The 19,455-nt window shown below is 43.6% G+C and overlaps 1 protein-coding gene across 4 annotated transcripts in view; it reads left to right on the top strand.

Annotated features, from left to right (window-relative positions):
• Positions 1 to 19,455, top strand: part of PBX1 (PBX homeobox 1) — a 222,023-nt gene that overhangs the window by 86,971 nt on the left and 115,597 nt on the right. Inside the window, exon 1 of one of the 4 annotated variants that reach the window (XM_081012269.1) lies at positions 15,155 to 15,453. The exons of the other annotated variants lie outside the window; for them this stretch is intronic. Within the exon in view, the coding sequence (XP_080868395.1) occupies positions 15,375 to 15,453 (79 nt within the window). The 5' untranslated portion in view covers positions 15,155 to 15,374. Of the gene's footprint in view, positions 1 to 15,154; positions 15,454 to 19,455 lie in introns of those variants that run through there. 4 annotated transcript variants of the gene reach the window in all.

The following is a 19,455-nucleotide window of genomic DNA, read 5'->3' as shown; positions in this document are numbered from 1 at the left end:
AGAGCCGAGAGCTTAAGTGTCTGCAGTCAGGCTCGCTTCTGGAGATTCCTGGAGTATTAATGCTTTCCACCAGATTTTTGCTTGTCTGCTACAACTGCACCCTATATATTTAAACATGTATGCTCTATGTGTATCATACTTTTCAATCCCTCTTTCTGTTGCACTGGCTAATTTCAAATTTTCCCGATTTACCCTTAAAACCTATATCTAGTTATTTTCAGGCACATCAAAAAGTGAGGAAAAAATCTCCCTCTCTCTTTCTCTCTCTCTCTGACACACACACACACACACACACACACACACACACACACACAGAGGGAGGGAAGGAGGCAGAGTCTGCATATGCCTCAGCTGACCTGCTTTACTTGATAGGTACATATGAAAATGCATCTCTTCTTTACATTTATATGTCATGTAGAATGTGAAATATAAACAGGTGCTCTGCATTAAGGAAACCTGTCTTTGGCACTCAAGATAAATCATGCAGATATAAACCCACATCTATTTACTTTGCATAATTTCATCAGCTTTCAAGACTCCGGGTTTTTTTTAAAGAAAAGAAAAGAAACTGATTTATTAATTTATTTTCATTGTCTAGGGACTGAAGATGGGAATAAAAGGAAAGGAATTTGTGGGAGGGAACGCCAGATGGAACTTGGGGGCATAAAAATAATAATGGGCACACATGAACACATATGCTTTGAATGTAATCCAAAGTAATTAGATTATTTTCCTGGCAGGGCAGCTATATGTCCAGGGTCCTAATCTGAAGGAGGTGGGGACTGTGCAGCAGCCTTCAGGGTGCAAATTAGGCTCCCCGCTCCCCGACCTTGAAGCTATTTCTGGAGGCATTAGGGGCTGGTAGGTTCATTGGCTGAAGGGCATTACAGGTTTTCAGGCCCCAGTGGCTCCCTTATATTCATATGCCCAGTTGGGAAAACTGGAATTGTAGTTCCTATGGTTCACAACTACCCTGGATAGAGCATACTTGCATGCAGGGGAGGGGTCTACGGTGCTGGTGAAGCCTGCAATCTCTAAATTATGCCATAATTTGAAATGAAGGACTTTTGCGTATATATGCAAGCAGAGTTCATTTCCACCCCCCACCCCTTAATAGCCAGTTACTTTTTGTGATTGCCGGGACTCTACAACTCACGAGTCTTGTCCCTGACATCACCTTGGGATTCTGAAGTACACTGTGAGATCAGGGATGATCTTGAAGCTTGCCCGTGTTGCATCATTCTTCCAAGGTGCTTGGAGCACTTTCAGAGCGTAGTGTAACTGAGGCCATCTCTTTTCTCCAACTCCCAAGTTCAGGAGGTATGCTGGGGTTTGATCATTCTTCCCAAGGAGAAGGTTGGTGCTCACTGTGACAAGTCTGGTGAGTGAATAATTTTTGGACCATCAAAAACACCATGACCTAGGTAGTACTTGTGCACTTGAGACTCTGCCATTTAGCAGAGCATCCCTGAAGGCTGATAAATTTTGGGGGGCAGGAAATAGAAATGCATGTCTGCAGTGGTAGAAAAAGGGAATTGGGATATTGGAGCAATCTTTTTTATGATCTGGGCCTGAAGCTTGGTAGGATCTTGAAACAATGCATAAAAAGGCCAGGGTAGTTCACTTCTAAGTTCATGGTTACAACCTCCTTCCAGTTCCAGAGTTCAGTGCTATCAATCCCCAAGGATTCTACATTTTAAAATAAAATTGTGTGCTGGATAAAGGACTGCTTCTGTTTCCTGTCATTCTTTCGTGGAAGCACTTGAACATGCTTTGGATGTTCTGTGAATGCATAATTTGCACATTGTGATCCACTTCTAGATTCTCCTTGCCACTACTAAAACTTAGCTGGGGTATCATCACATCAAAATCTATGGATACCATTATGTCCCCAATCCCAGAGAGTCTATTAAATAGGGTGGTGGAGGTCTAGTTGTGATTCAAGAACAACGTCTCAAATAATTAGTGATGATCTTAATGTGGAATTTATGTTCCGGTGGGCTTTTTGTAGGTATACAGCAAGGCACTTTCAATATTTGCAGGCAAATCCTATTGATTTCAGTGGGCCTTGGCTTGCCTACCTACTTATTTGTCCTGGCCTTTGGCTTAGAATTACAGATCCCCTCAGTATATTTTAATATTCCATTCATATTAGAATATGGAAAACAACTGGTTCTTTTTTGTCTTCTTCGACTCTTCTTTCTCTTCGACCTAGGGACAACTTATCTCTTGTCCTCTGCTCAGTCTGAATGGCAAAAGCCTTCCCAGGTTGGAATAATGTGATGCTGGCAGGGGGAGGGGGCAGCCCTGGCGTCTCCTGGGGGCTTTGGAGGGCTAAGCCAGGAATGAATGATTGGCCTCGCCAAAGTGTTTAAACACCAGAATTGAAATTAATGTCCCCTCATTGCTGGCTGGGCTGATGATATGTTACAGCAAAGCACCTCACTAAAGTGAAATGAATGTTTGTTTATCCTCATGAAATATATATCAAAACATGTTGGTGGTGGAAGCCTTAATGAGCGGAAGCACTGGGTTGCGTTTGTTTCAGACCTGGGGGTGCTGTCCCACAACTTCATTTTGGAACTTTCCCCCACGCTAACCTGTCCGCAGCTGTGTTTCCTGCGCATTAATAGGACTTTAATGGAAATGCCGGCTCATCTGTCCAAAGAAATTGATGAGCATTTCACAATCATATTAATCATCTCATTGCAGAAAGAAATGAAGGGGAGGAGCCACTGGCTTAATGTCAGCTGCCACTCTTAAGTACAGCACTGCCAAGTGGAACTGGCTGGATTGTGTAAGGAAAAGGGTGAAACCTCCACTTCAGGATGACCCTATGGACTGACCGGATGAGGAAAATTCTGGGCTTCTATTTAACATGAAAATCATTAAGATCCTGCCAATAAATCCATTACTGTTAATTATATTGAGAGGGCTAACGATTTGTCAACAATATTCTCCCATTGATTTTCATTCATGCCAGATCAGGTCCTTGGCTTTAATCTCTGCTGGGTGTTTTTAGCTCTTTCCAGTGATGCAATTCTCCCTTTTCTGGTGATACAGTTTCCCCCTAAGTGCTGAATGTTTCTTGATAGGGAACAAGCTACATTTCTTTATGGCTTATGGCAAACTGCCTTGATTACTTCTACTGTTGTACCCATTATGTGAATTAAATATGTATTCAGTTGCACACTGCTTGCGATGTTATTGCAGGGTGACATATGGTACCAACTCAATTAGAATGAAGCTAGCATTAGATAACCCTTCTGACTGCTTGCCTCCCGACCCATTCTTTGGGCTGGCTGCTGTGGTGTCAGCTGATTTCGCATTAATGGCAGGTCACAGTTCTTCGGTGCTAGCATCCTGGCTGTGTTTGCAAGGGGCTGTGAGTGAGTGTGACAAGGGATAACCCCCCTGCTTGTGCAGCCTTCTTGTTCCATCACTTGCTCCCTATTTTACACATGACATAACTATGACTCCAAGCTTTGCTATTTCCCCGCAAGATGCTCTTTACTAGGAGCAGGGGTGCCAGAATGCAAGGCCAATTTGGGGGCCAATGTTGTGATGTCACGAGGAGCTAGGGGTGGAGCCAAATGCGACGGCCATGCAGCTTCAATGGCCAGCAGCTCCTTCTCTGCCTCCTCCTGGCGCTGCCACCAGCAAGAAGCTGCTTTGACCATCCTTCCCCTCTGCAGCTGGAGGAAGAGGAGAAGGAGCTGGCCGCTGGAGCCGTGTTGTGCTTGGCTCTGCGCTTCACGGACATAGGAGAGGCCTGGCCCCAACCCCCAAAATATTGAAGGGGCCCTAAAGGGCTCAGTCCCCAGGTGCTTGTGGCCTGACTGGGAATAGCATTTCCAGAGGAAAATAGCGGCTGAGATATTTTGGGTGGGAAAATGGCATGGGACTGAAAGAGTTAAACCAAATATGCCATGGTCCCAATCTGATTTGGTACCAGATTGGGAGATGGTATTCATGATACCAAAAGGAAATATTTGGTATCATGAATATCAACCCATGGCAAGACCAGCTTTTATTTCCCAGCACACACCCACACCCACACCCCTTTGTGTGTGTGTAAACTATAGAACAAGAGAATGAAAGTGTATTTTAACAATTTTTTGCAGTGCATCTCCTCTTCCAAACATGAATTATGAAATGAATTACTTGGGGTGCAAATGTTTGAAAATGCACATTAATTCATACTGCGTGCACACACAAATACTCATAGCCATGGAAAATGAAAGCTGATTTTGTTAAATATTCATAATTCTTTTTCATCCTATTTCATCCTTTGAACATGTTGAAAATCAGAGGTTGAGGTGAGTTTAGAAGTTGTTTCTTTCAGATAGCAGACCCTGCAGGACGACTTGCTGCTGCTGCTGCTGAATTAATATTGCCACCTATTGGCAGGTGCTCTTCTGGTGGTTCACAGAAGGAAAAAATAAAAAATAATATTAAAAAAGATACAGTTATTAAAATACAAAAGAGGCAATAACCATACCAATGCATGGTGTTAAAAAAATACCTTTGCGCTAAACCTTGTCTTTGAGCCTATGCAAAGCAGACACTCCACAGTCAGTATGTAAGGAAGGAAGTCCTGCCTCCTACTGCCTGGGGCCAACTATGGAGCAGAAAGATGCCTCCTTGACAACTCAGTGTCCTCTCACAATCATTTCAACCCTTGGCAGATGGATGATTTAATAATAGTACTGGTTATGGTCGTGATGATGATGATGCACTATTAGAAGAATCCACACAACCCAAAAAACAACAACCCTAAGTGCTTTATTAAAAGTGTATCTGAAGGAAGTGTGCTTGCACACGAAAGCTCATACCAATAACAAACTTATTTGGTTTCTAAGGTGCTACTGGAAGGAATTATTTTTATTTTGATTTATTAAAAGTAAAATGAAGCCCAGGCCCAGGCACACCTTCTTCCAAAAGATACACGGTACTTAAGGGAGTGCTACACATCAAAGGGTAAGGAAATGAACCCAGAATAGCAGAAGCTGCCATTGCTGTTCCTTGGTTCCTAGGAGGAAACAGGGCACCCTGAGTTGCCTGCGAGTCCACCGTACTGGCTGCAAAAGCAAAGAGAGCAGGGCAGGGTGGGAAAGGGAGTATGTTGTGCAGGGAAAATGCTCTTCTTTTATCTCCCCTTGAAGTGCTTTCCAAATTCCTTTGCGTCTGTCAGGTGGTTAGGATCCTGCTCCTCCCATGCATGTAGCTTTCTCCCTTTCCTCCTTTGTGAAAAAATAAAATAAAAATATATTGAAAGCCCCAGCAGAAAGCAGGCTGTGATGCTGTCGTCCACAGCGTTGATGTTATTTATTTTCCTCAGTTGCTGCTCTGGAAGCCCGGAGTTGACAGAGCGGTTTTGTAGAATAGAAACATTATAGACTGTTACTGTCAGAGTGTTAAATGTGATGGATAGAGAAATAGAGAAGAGGGAGGGGACTTTATACTAGCCATGTCTGAGCGCCAGGGTGCTCATGGGAAAATAAACCATCCGCATATAAGAAATGAATGAGGTAATGTGGCGGGAGCTAATGGGCTCTTGCAACGCGCCAGAACAGAAATGCTTATTACAGGATGGGCTTAACCCTTGCCGTGCTCCTCGTTCCCTCGACACATTTTTATATTGCCACTAGCAAAATGCCCGTCGTTGTCATGGGCAGTCCGTGTGTGCGTGTGTTCCTGGATATTTAAGGCAGTGGGCTGGGGGACAGGGACAGCGTGCATTTCTCACCCCTTGAATATATGTTGTCAGCCACCTAATGTGCAACACACAGTTGTCCCAAAGTGCGGCATTGCATCTCAAGGGAGCAAATGGCAGCTGTCCACTTATAAGGAAGAAAACGAAGGAGAAGCAGTCAGGATCGCCAGTGGGTTCTAAGCATTCCCTTTGCTCCTGGTGACACGTCTTTGGAGCAAATAATAAATTGATCCTCCTCCCAGTTATGGCCTGGTCAGATCCAGGTCAGCTACTATGGTATAGCCCAGGGGGTGCCCTCCATATATTTTGACCTGCAGTTTCCATAATCCCTGACCATGCACCATGCTGGCTGGGTCTGATAGGAGTTGTAGCCCATAGCATCTGGACAACATTGGCTATCCCGGTGTGACTTATGCCTGTGATCACATGAGTGTGATGAAAGATGCGTGCTCCCTCCCAATGGCATGGTTCCAGTCTAGATTCCCGCAAGGCTTCTATTCACACGTGTACTTGTTTACATTATTTGAACAAGTTCACATCTGTCTTGGCCCTCAGATGGATTTTTCTGAGTTTCTTAATAATTGATCCAAAGTTTGAAGGTGCTTCCAGGTGTCAATGTGTCCGGAGGTTTTTAGTGTTTGATGTTTTATTATGTTGTTGTATGTGTTGGAAGCCACCCAAAGTGGCTGGGGCAACCCAGCCAGATGGGTGGGGTATAAATAAGAAAAATATTATTCTTATTCTTATTAATGTGCACATTCCAAAGCTGTGCATATTTTAAAGCACCTTCCTCTACCTGGTGCCATCTCAATGATTTGGAGCGTGACTCCCTTCTGCTCTAACCAGTAAGATCATAGGACTGTAGAGTTGGAAGAGACCCAAAACTCCCCTCAATGCAGGAATCTCAGCTAAAGCATCCATGACACATGATGATCTCAAAGAAGGTGAGTCCACTGTTGAACAGCTCTTACTGCCAGAAAGTTCTTCCTGATGTTTAGCTGGAATTTATTTCTTCTTCTTTTTTGTTACTTGAAGCCATTGGCTTGAGTCCTAGCCTCCAGAGCAGGAGAAAACAATCTTGCTCCATCTTCCATGTGACAGCTGAGAAGCATTGAACTCTCAAATCAGCTCTGATCTTACTAGGTAGACTTAGACAAGCGGCCGTATCTTGGATTTTTGTGTTCTCTGCATGATTTACTTGATTCTTAACTATATGCATGGCCTAATGTCCTTGAGTGATCTACTTAAGCATTTTGAATCTTCTCTATGGCTTTAGTGATCATCCTTCAAGTGTGTTCACTCACCTTTATTTTAGTTATGGACTTTTAATTCTTGCTTTCTATGCTTCTGTCACAATTGTGTTTGTCAATTTGTATTGTCCTGTTGCTGGAATGTATGTAAAGCTTTTTGATAGGAAATGGGTATTTTTTAAAATAATATCTTATTCAATAATATATATATTTTTTTAAAAAAACAAAAACCCAAACACGCAGCAATGTGCAATGGTGTGTTTTGGTTTGGGGTAGATAGGAAGGAGAGCTGGACAGTGATGTGAACCTTGGTTTTGGAACTGGGGAGTTATATACATGTCTCTAAGCATGACTCTATGAAATGTTAGGAGAATACAGTTTAGTAATCTGGACAAGCTCAGTAACAATGCTTACTTATTTATTGCATTTCTATCCCACTCCCCCCCCCCCAAGGAACTCAATGTGCCATATATGGTTCTCCCCCTCCTCATTTAATCCCCCCAACAATCCTGTGATGTAGGTTAGGCTGAGAGGCAGTGACTGGCCCAAGGTCACCCAGTGATTTTCATGTCTGAGTGGGGATTCGAACCCTGGTCTCCCAGGTCCTAGGCCAACACTCTACTCACTAAACCACACTCATTCAATGTTATCATCACTATCATTTTTCAAGACTATTATTATTACCTTTGAAGTTTTCTGGAGTTTAACAGCATTACAGTCTGCTGTAACAATGTCACATTAACACACTACAGTAAAATTATTTTCTTTATCATTCTGAAAAAGGGAAAAGAAAAGTGTGGCTCTTTTTAGTCTCACCTGCAAATTTGCATTTGCTTTTCTGTCCCCCGGTCTCTGCCCTTTTCCTGCAGGGCTCAACTCTGGAACCAGTTTTTATTTTTATTTTTTAAAAAATTGTCTTGAAAGACAAGTTGGTAACCATGTGACACTGCCAGGCCCCACTAAGTTTGGGATGCTGCTGACATTGCAAATTTGCCATCATACCAGTGTCAGTTCTCTGGGCAAGTTTAAAAGTGTACATATAATCTGAAATCTTTCATAGGCCCAGTGATCAGATATTCTGAACTCCAGATCAACATTCTCCTGTGCAAACATTTTGTGCCTTTTCTCTATAGTCATAATGGCTAAATGAAAGCTATGATTTTCAGGCCAACAATAGGTACTCTGGATAGCACACAAGAAGCCCAACTTTATGAGCTCCAGCCATGCTGTAAAGGAATGTGTCCAATATAACAAGGTATCCTTGCGTAATCCAGACTGGGACTTGCATTAAGAAGACTTGGGTTCAAGTGCCAGCCCAATCAAGAATTTAATAAGTGGGCCTGTCCCTGTCGCTGCCAATTATCCTCAGTTGCTGTCTGAAAAACGAGAATAACTATGATAAAACTCATAAAGCTGCTATGAGAAATCAGTTTCTTAGTCCTCCTGGCCCTTTGACACAGCCTTAGGAACCTGGGACCAAGGTAGAAAGCTGTTTAGTGTGCATAGCAGGAATCCAAAACCATGGCTTGTTAGCATTTATTTATTTTATTTTATTGCTTTGAAAGGGTTCTTACACATCTCCAAAGATTCCAGTGTCAGCTCAACTCTGTTGTCTAATCAGATGCAACTTTAACGTTTCCTGTGGCATCTCGCAGTTATGCTTTTGTGTGCTCGAGAGAGGGCTAAGTTTCAGGGGGATATGAAAGGAAGACCTGCCCCCACATTTGTGGCTGCTGCCCGAAAGAATTAACTTGTCTCCCCACCAACCCACTTGCAGCCTTGGGAAACATTCTTGCAAATTCGTTTTTATGACTGTCCCTGAATCACTTTTGGATCAAATGACGAGTAAATGTAATCATTTATTAATTTTTTCCCCCAAGAAAAGGCAGCTCAGACTTAGCGTTATTTGGTAAAACGTGCAATTGAAGCTTGTCACAAGTAATTTATTCTTGCTTGCTGTAATCTGAAGGAATACAGACACAAGACCTATAGGATAAAAAACAAAACAAAAAAGAGAGTAAAGTATTCTAGCTTTCGCTGACAGTACAAAGGTGTCATATACAAGAAGGATTGACACAGACCAAGGGGTCTTGTGGGAAATATGATAATAACTATAAAGAAGACAGATTATTCCCCAGTTGCCAACATTCAAACCTTTTTACAGTCAGTTCAAACATATAAAACTTTATTGCTCTAGCAGAAAGGGGAACAATTTCTAGTTGCACAGCTTTCCCTGGGCTGGCTTTATACCGTCTGTGTTATTGCTCTATAGTGGCATTTTAAAGTTTATTGAACAAGACTTTTACAATTGAAGGAAGTATATAAAACTGTAAATTTATTAGATTTTTCAGGATAAGTGCCCTTTCTAGTTGTGCTCAAGAATTCGGAGCTACGAGAAACCACTAGTTACAAGACTTATTAATATTAAAGACTGAAGGTGCGCACATTTTATACCTTAACTGATCTCAAAAATAATATTATTACATTACTGAAAGCCAGAGCTGTCACAGCACAGAGGTGTGAGGATAGTGAGTACAAGAATGCTGTGGATTTCTATGTGGCACTCAGCTTGAGCCACAAATCAGTTAAGCTAGATGACTGAAACCAGGTGGGCTTGCACGCCAGTGTAACCCAGTCCGCAGTCCAGTCAAACTGGCATTCCTGCATTTAAGCTGATAGCAGTCAATGGGTTTAAATTTAGCTCTGATCCATGTTTTAGCTGATTTGTATATGGGAACTAAACATCCCATAAAACTCTTTAAGATGCTAATGTGCGGCAGACTCATCCATAATCTATGCATATGAATGGGGCTAGATAGACATAAATCCAAGCAATTTTGCTAAAGTGGATTGTGGATTGCAACCACAGTGTCTCTTATTGTATTAAAGTTGTATCTGAGCAGAGCACAACACAGTCAAAGTCAAAGGAACTTATCTGGCACTGATTTCAATGGCAGTGTTTGGCTGCATCATAAATACTGTTTTTGTAATGGTTTGTAAATTTCGATGGGAGATGGCTGTTAGGGATCTGTATCTGGGAGTAAATCTCATCAAACTAATCAGGGCTGATTTCCAAGTAGATATGCAGAGGACTGGGCTATTTGATCCCTGACCTCAAGCTGTGCCATTGCAGGAACTCTGAGATGATACCCTGGTTAGTTGGGGGGGTTGGAAGCCCAGCACAACTGTGAGAACAATCCTTTCCCTTTCCATTTCCATTTCCAAACCTGCCAGAGTGGGTGGTGGAGGCACTCCAAAGCAGCTTTCTCATCAGATGCCAAAGGCAAACCCTGGTCTTGGTTGGAAACTTGGGTTGCATAATTGTCACATGACGGAGACAGACAGACAAGCTACAGAACGGGGGGGGTTGGGGGTTTTTTTGGGGGGTAAGCAGAAGGCGTGGGGACATGGGTGGTGCTGTGGGCTAAACCAAAGAGCCTAGGACTTGCCAATCAGAAGGTCGGCGGTTCGAATCCCCGCAATGGGGTGAGCTCCCGTTGCTCGGTCCCTGCTCCTGCAAACCTAGCAGTTTGAAAGCACATCAAAGTGCAAGTAGATAAATAGGTACCGCTCCGGCAGGAAGGTAAACTGCGTTTCCGTGCGCTGCTCTGGTTCGCCAGAAGCGGCTTAGTCATGCTGGCCACATGACCCGGAAACTGTACGCCGGCTCCCTCGGTCAATAAAGTGAGATGAGCGCCGCAACCCCAGAGTCGGTTATGACTGGACCTAATGGTCAAGGGTCCCTTTACCTTTAAGCAGAAGGCAGCTATGAGGTGTTTGTCTCACTAGGGGTGAAAACCGGGCCAAGTGACAGCCAGTTTCCTACTACTGATGTGACAATCTGCTCATTTCCTTGAGCAGTGTGTGTCTTTTTTGTTATAATCCAGAGTCTCTGTGAATTCTGTGCTGTTAAATGGTCTTTTCTCACTGTTGTATAAAATATATTGGGGTCCCAGGGTATGGTCTGAAAGCGCAAGGGGTCACTGTCTTGCTGCAGCTAAACAGGCCTATGGCTACTCAGTGCCTGGGAACCATGTACCTGCATTGGGTTCCCACAACAGAAGAAGAGTATAATATAAATGTAATGAATATTCATATGAGCTGCGTATAGAATATCAGAGATACATGCGGATGGCGCTGTGATCTAAACCACTGAGCCTCTTGGGCTTGCCGATCAGAAGGTCAGCAGTTCGAATCCTTCCGATGGGGTGACTCCCGTTGCTCTGTCCCAGCTTCTGCTAACCTAGCAGTTTGAAAGCACACCTGTCCAAGTAGATAAATAGGTACCGCTGCCGCAGGAAGGTAAATGGTGTTTCCATGCACTCTGGCACTCATCACAATGTCCTGTTGTGCCAGAAGCGGTTTAGTCATGCTGGCCACATGACCCGGAAAGCTGTTTGTGACCAAACACCGGCTCCCTTGGCCTGAAAAGTGAGATGAGAGCCACACCCCATAGTCACCTTTGACTGAACTTAACTGTCCAGGGGTCCTTTACCTTTAAATTTACCTTTTATCAGATAAAGAAGTGTCATATACTTCGTGAATATCTTCTGGATTTTCTGAGTAGGATGTTTTTGCAATGGGATTTATGGAGGAAAACTTCCAGGTGGGTTGTGACCTGGCTCATTCCTCTGTGTCATGGGCTTTTCTGGACACTGGTTCATCATTTGCCCAGGTTAAACCACCCCGCCCACTGCTTCAATTTCCAGCCAAGTGCTTTTTGCTGTGCCAAGCACAAACTGCCGTACAGACATCTATCTATCCATATGACAAGAATGGTGATTGTGCTAGGAATTATTTATTTATTCAATTTGGGTGTTTATTGGATAGCACCCATAGCACAATTGCAATACAAGTTTCAAATTCAGAATGGCCAGAGAAGAGTTATTGACCTTACACTCCCTATAATCGCTCAGATTTTGCTTGATGCATCCAGCAGCTCATCCATAAGAATAAAGCCAGCTAGCTATCCTACCTAAATGAAATCCACTCCAGCTGAGAAGAGGGTTAGCTGACCTTGCGTCCCTTCGGTCCCAATATGGCAGACACAGGATGGGAAGGCAGGAATTCCTTCTGGGTAGCTACATTTCCTCAATGTGAAACAAGCGTGGGTTCTTTTCTTTGAGGCTTTTGAGCAACATGAAACAGCAGCAAATGCAAGGGAGTCAATAAGGACTGAATTTTTGATGAGACCTTGGTTATTCTGATCACAGCTCTGCCGATGCTGAGATCAGAATACAGATTATGGAAAGAGAGCATTGGTGAATCAAAAACCCAGGCCTAAATCTTCCCAAGGATTTTAACTCTGCTCACTGTATGAATATCGGTTGCTGTTTTATCTAGCACTTTCCCTGCAGGGTGGTGAGCCACTCGGGCTGGGTGCTCTCCAGGAGCTGGGTGCATTTGCAGACAGAAGTGGCAGGACCATTACTGCAGCTAATGGAGCTAAGAACATTATCTTGCTGTATTTTTAATAGCAAAACAAGGCAGAGCTGCTGAACACTGTGAGCGAAAGAAAAGGAAAGCTTCCCAATCCCTTGTAATCCTACGTGGCGCAGCGCTGCAGCATTGAAAGAGCAAACTGTTCTTGCTGAATTCATTTTGGGTCTCTTGAAGAAGGGAAAATAGACGAAAGGAGACCCTTGTGCTGAGATGAATTAATGCCAAAGTGCTTGTCTCAGGAATGCAAATGTGGTTAAGAATCTCTCAACTAAGCTCCCCTTTTGGGAGGGGGGGGGAAGAGGAAGCTTGACATAAAAAGGGACACTGAGGGAATGTGAATGAAGGTTTACACCTCAATGAACCATCCTTCATTACAGCTGAACTGGTGCTCCTACAGAGATAACTAGCAGATCTGGCTAGCGCAGAGGGAGGGGGAGCTTCATGGATTGTGAGACAGCCGGCAAATACCTTGCCATCAATAGACTTGAAAAGGAGACCCAGAGCCCTAGCCCTAGATTGTTGTGTGTGATATAGCTATTTGTTCAATTTGGGTGTTATTCTTGAGATAACAAGCAGCAGCCTCTCATCAGTTCATACAATTACTGGATTAATCAGGGTGAGCTGAAAGCTAGAGAAAGAGCCCCTTGATAGGTAGGTTCTCTCGCATTGGTTTCATCAGTGGAATGCTGTCAGCACGAGCATAGCCATGCCATACTCTGTTTCACTTTGAAATAGGTTATTGAAATACATAGAGCTTGGTGATCACAACAACGACAACCACAAAAATCCAGATGCATGTTTGTAGAGATGAATCTACATCTGAGAAGGGAGAAGTGGTGATTTGTAGCTGTAAAACTATGAATGGAGAATAGCTACCGGTAAGTACCTTCTCCTACAGTTACTTGTGTCAGTTCAGAGCCATAGCTTCACAATCTTTTCTTCATAAAAAGCACACCTCTCAAGGCACCTGTTCCATGCGTTTGCATGGAACGTGTAGTATCCTGCCCCATGCCCCAAGAGGCAGAACAGAGGCTTGGGGCTTACAATGTTTTGGGTTCCCACCACCACCTTTTTGTATCTCTATCTGCATGAAAAAAAATAGTTCACAGAACAATGACCTTCTGCTAGTTCATTTGAGAACGTATATTGACATTAAATAAACAATATAGGACTTCACACACACAGTGCATTTCAGGAGTTCAGAATGCTTCACATATATTATTTCAGGGAGTCTTACAATATCTATTTAAGGCTCTGATGAAATCGACAGTAGTCCATCTAACCTTATGCCATAATAGATTTGTTAATGCTTAAGGTACCACAAGACTCTTTTGTCCTATTTTTCCCTGTAAGAAATTAGCACTGCTACCCCTCTGGAAACAATTTTTCTCATCTTGCAGATGGAAGGCTGAGGAGGATGTCTAAGCCCACCTAGTAGTGAATGATTTTGACTGGGGACTTCCTGACTCATCCTATTAGCCACTACATAATGCGAGCTCTCATACCCCTTCCTACATAAATCCATATTTTTAGAGGCTTACATGTGAAAATCATTCCCAGTAGGGATTTGAAAAAGAGGAGACAGCTTGGATAACAGTAGTGGGGGGTGGGGAGGTGCTATAAACCTCAATGACTGGAGTTGATGGGTTTTGGTGGGCAGATATGACCCTGATCCATTGAGTCTGGTGTAACTGTATTTTTATTTAAAGATATATTGTATTCTGTCCTTCACCTGAACACCATAGTGTGGAAATATGCACAGTTCAAACCAAATATTTAACAATGAAATAGGGTTGTCATGCATCAGGGATTTCCCAAACACGTGTGGTTTTGGGGGCAGATATTTTACATTTTGGATTAAATATCTGGGTTAGGGGTTTTATTTTTATGTTTTCGGTTTTTTAATTTTTTTTGTGGGGCACGTGCATGCTCAGAAGGCGCTGTGCCCTGGAACAGGAAGCAGGTGGCCTGCAGTGGCCTGCTGGGGATCATGCTAGGCCTGGTGTTCCCAGCTGCCACCAGGTCTTCTGCAGCCTTCCTGGGGCCCCGCCAGGCCCTGCTGTGGTCCTGATGGCTGCCAGGCCTTGCGTGGCTTTCCTGGGGCTGCCCCGCCTCCCATCGTGAGCAGGAGGCTGAAGACAGCAAAGGTAAAAGAGGGGAGGGAAGAAGGGGGGAGCAGGCAGGCAAGAAGGGGAGCAGGGAGGGGGCGAGCGAGGGAGATGCGGGATGGGGGTGCCCCAATGATGGGGGGGGGTCTCTGGGTTTTTGAGCCCTGGAATATGGCAATCCTACAATAAGATCAAAACATCATAAAACAAAAAAAGAATTCAATTATTAAAAGCCCCCAGCAGCAGCAACAAAAAATCAAATGTCCTAAGCTAATGGCTGTCCATTTATTTCTATGGGAGAAACAAAACACAGCACTTAGGAATGCGAGCCCCTCCAGATACCTGAAATATTTGAGCCCCTGTCTGCTCTAATGATAAATATTTCACTAATAGAACTTAAGCAATTTTTGTTATTTTTGCACATTATTTCGATATGATGGAACAGATGGTCGTTTTTAAAAGCTCATAATCAAAATGTTCTCTTATTCTAAAATGCTAATCTTCCCATTTTGCTTTTAAATTTAGATACTATAAACAGTTCTGCAGTGACCTCTGACTCTGCCTAGAAAGAAAGGCACAAATGTAGTGGAACACATCTTGCGTCTCCTACATCTACCTTGACTTGGTTCTGAATTGTTCCTGTAGCACATTCTAGAACGCACCTAGAGCTTATAGAACCAGGATCAAAATGGGTCCCCTTCAGAACTGTGTCCCATAACCTTAGGAGCCCACTGTGAAACTGATGAGACAAATACTCACCCTGGAATGCAGAAAAAGGCTGCTTCTGATAACACTTGCCATCTTTGCAATGGTGTTGGCCAATACAATTGCTCTGCTGTACATCAAGAGTAGAGTGATATGTATTTCTCACGTATGTACAATGCCACAAGAGAGAAATTTCCCAACCTTCCTTCCGGAAAGACACACTCATTTCAAGGTATTATTAGTACCTGTGAACGGATTGTTATGGTTCTCTGGACGGTGGCACAGTGACACTTGTTTGTAAAAATAACTGCTGACTCTAAATACATTTTAATTATGATTACTACAATGTTGAATAATAAATCAGATACAAATTTAAAAATCATAAGCATTTTACAAATGCTTTTATTAGGTGTCTGTTAGTAATAATAACTGTTATTATTATTTCCGAAAGGTCAGCAATCTGGTATATAAACACAATCTGTTTCCATAACATCAAAGCCCCTGTGCAAACCTTACTAAAATGTAGGATGGCGTCTCAGAATACCGTATTTTTCGCTCTATAACACGCACCCGACCATAACACGCACGTAGTTTTTAGAGGAGGAAAATCTGTAGGCATGCCACCCGTAGGCATTCCCTCCATAACACACACAGACATTTCCCCTTACTTTTTAGGAGGAAAAAAGTGAGTGTTATGGTGCAAAAAATACGGTAACTTCCTGTAGGATTATGCCCCTCTAAACAGGTCTGCCTACATCCCCCCCCCCCACTCTTGTCCTCATTCTGTCCATTCCCTTTAATAGTGGCTCAGATCCACCACCTGCTTTTTTTTTGGGGGGGGGGGTCCCTCAGCTCACCTCCTAGCAGGAGACTAGGTGACAAAGAGACTTTGCTTCTCTGATGTTTCGTTGAGCCCCTATGGCTTATGGCCTTATTATCTGGGTGTACGTATGTGCCTCTTCCCTTGTAGAATGTGGTTTGGCTCGCTTGTGTCATCAGAGGTCATTATATTTGACTCCATATATTTTGGGTCCACATGCTTTCGCTAAAAGGGCATGAGAATGATGAATGGAGAATGCCCTGGATTGTGTTAATTAATGGGGAGTGTACAGGGGGGTTGGTGCATGAAAGTATTCTGCCTTTTGGGGTGGGAGAGTTCTCCATGTGACCATCGTGATTTCTTTGAAATTTGGGATTGGACTATATTCATTGAGTAGGTGAATAAGGAAGAGGAAGAAGGATTAAGGGTACCTGTCTTTTGTCTGTTAATGTTTGGGAGTTGTGATAGGTTTCTCAGTCTGCTATAATCAAATGCAATGTGGAAATGGGAACTTGCATTTTCCTGTTGGGAGAGAGGTATGTCTTGCCATTAGAGTTGTATTAGGTAGCGCCAATATGTGTATTTTAGCATCCAAAGACAGAAAGAGAGAGAGAGAGAAGGAGAACAGCTGCCAACTGGGCAGTTGTGTCTGTTGTCTGCCGGCTGCTGCTACCCACTCGTTACAATTAAAATGAAGTGTCCGTCAGCGGCTATCTTCGCTGTGTGGCCCATATGTTTCTGAGCTGATACTGTCCGGATTATTCTGTTCGGGAAAACGATAACGGCTGTTTATAACCTTGGCAAAGACTGAGGCCTAATCAGGCTGGAGCACATTTTCGCAGACTGCCTGATAACAGGCTGTTAGCAGCCTTATCACTGGGGAGAGATAGGCCAAAATAAGCAGATCTGTGAGCACAGGAGCCCAACCTAGCCATGCATACTCTGGCCTGGCCTTTCTTTTGAGATGCCTTTTCCCTGGCTGATTTCAGAGAGAATTGAAGGCACACAGGGGAGGATTAATCAACAAAGGGGATGATGTATGTCTGGGTGTTTCATTCACATGTAGCTTAAATAGAAAAGAAGGGAGATGGAACGGGAGAACAGAATCAAAGGAAAGGAAGCCTTAGAGATTTCTGAAGCTGCCATCTTTCCAACATCGCTGCCAGACTAATTCCAGTACTATGCTGCCTGATGTTCCCTCTAGAAAGTCAGTTCTTGCCCTTCTCTGCTGCTGTCTCTCAGAGACCTACCCCTTTATGGTCCTGCTTATACAAGTGGATGCTAAAAGTATAACAGTCCATTTTTAAAAAAATGTGCCAGCTACCAAGCTGAAAATTATGTACTGCGTGGTAAATAAACATTGTTTCTGATTCACTCCTGTTGCAGATATTTATTGTATGGACTTTTCCCCCTTAGCTCACAAAAAAAAATATGTAATTTATTCTAAACGTTAACAAATCTTCCTCTTCTCTTGTTGTCCCTATTGACACCAGACATGCAGGTACCTGGAGAACTAGTATGTGTGACCCACGCTGTCCACAGTTATACCTGTAGCTGCCTGGAAACAATTATTAGGACAATGGTGGCTAAACAAGGACAAAAATAGGGGAAATTATACTAGATAAGCACATACTCTGTTCAGTGGGTGCATCACATGGATAACAGCCTGTAGCCAAACACCATCCCAGTGAATTCCCAACTATCAGCCCTCTTGAAAAACAGCAGGACTACATGCCTTGGGCAATTTTTCCTGGATTTAAGCTTCGCCAGGAGAACAGTGCTGGCAGTCTAGGAAAATAAACTACTTTTGGGTGGAGGAAGGCAAGCTGGAATCATCTCTTGCCTTCATGGCTGTCTCTTTGCTTCCTTTGCTACGTTGGGCAAATTGCAGGAACAAAAGGGCAGGTGCCTCATGTACCGTGCCTGGATTTGCACAATTGAATCCATGGAAAAGGTCCAGATTTCCCTACACAGGCCCTCCATGCTCTGTCTCTGAGTAGCAGGCAGGTGTTCAAATAAATAATGCAGCTAAAAATACCTTCTGGCAGCAACTGGGAGTTGTTCTCAGCAGCACTGGAGTGGCGAAAATGCCTCATCCGGTTTCTATGGGCAGGTGTGTGTGTGTATGTGAGAGAGAGTGTGTGTTTAGAAAGGTAGAACAAACACACTGCAGGCACAAGACCGGCACTGCCTTGCAGGCTTGTCTCTGAACAAGGAACAAATCAGTGTTTATTCCATCCGCTGGAGCTGGGAAAAGATGCGTCGCTTCTTTATATGCTCTTTGCTTTACAATCAACCCTGTGCATGTGCTCTCTCTCTCTCTCTCTCTCTCTCTGTGTGTGTGTGTGTGTGTGTTTAAAGGAAGTAACGTGGTGAAGCCTATCTGCTTACTGGTCATCTGCAGACATCTTTTGATGAGACCTCCCTGTTTGCATCCAGAGTTACTCCAGTGGGTGCATTCTTGACAGTGGGACTGTCCCTTGGGCCTTTCGATACAGTCTGCACAACAAATGTATGTTTGCAGCAAATTTGGGCTCTAGCACACTGGGGAGTTCTCTTCTGCAAGCTCCATTGAAATTAATGGAATTAGCACAGAAAACTCCCTAATACTTCTACAGTTTCCAATCATTTCGATGAGGCGTGTACTACTTGAGCTGCTTGCCAACTTATAAACAACCTTGTTACAGGTGTTCGAAACCTTTGCTATCAGGGAACTGTTACCGGTGCAGGATTGTTACATTTTCCCACCACCCAAGCCAGAGTCTATCGCTGCTATGAAATTTGGATCGTTTTTCTCCCCACCTCACCTCTGCCTCAAAATTAGCAAATTCTTGCTGATCTGAGGTCAGTGTGTAATGTGGCTGCAAGTGATGAGCAATGATTTGATCCTGGGAGCTGTCACCACTTCTCCCTATCCATGCTCCAGGGTGGTTATGAGACCCAACCACCAGCAGGAAAGGTGCCAGGTTCCCTGAGAGAACCCGCCACTGCCACAGCCCCCTATACCTATTCCATTGTAATTTCTGGGCCCTGGCTGAGTGGAAGAAAATGGAGACAGCAGATTCGTTGTGAATGCCCTTGGACCTTGTGGGTCTGTGCATCTAACACACACACAAATTTCTTGAGCTTTTGCAAGCATTCAGTTTGAAGGTTCACAGAGGCTTAGCCCCCTTTTGGAATGAGCAGTGTGGTGCTCATGGATCCATAAGACTAGTGACACCTACCTACCTACCTACCTACCTGTGTCCCTGCCTTTCTTGTGAGTGCAGCCCTGACAATTACCTGGGAATTCGCTGCCCAAGTGGGCTGGATGAAGTGAGTTGGATTCAAAGTGCTTTCACCAGCACTTTGAATCCATGTTTTTTCTCTGGAGAGAGGTGGGAGATGGGACAACAACCTCAATTAAAAAAAAAA

The sequence above is a fragment of the Podarcis pityusensis genome, assembly GCF_964106645.2.
Source record: "Podarcis pityusensis genome assembly, chromosome: 6".
NCBI lineage: Eukaryota > Metazoa > Chordata > Lepidosauria > Squamata > Lacertidae > Podarcis > Podarcis pityusensis.
This window is presented reverse-complemented; position numbering and strand designations above follow the sequence as displayed.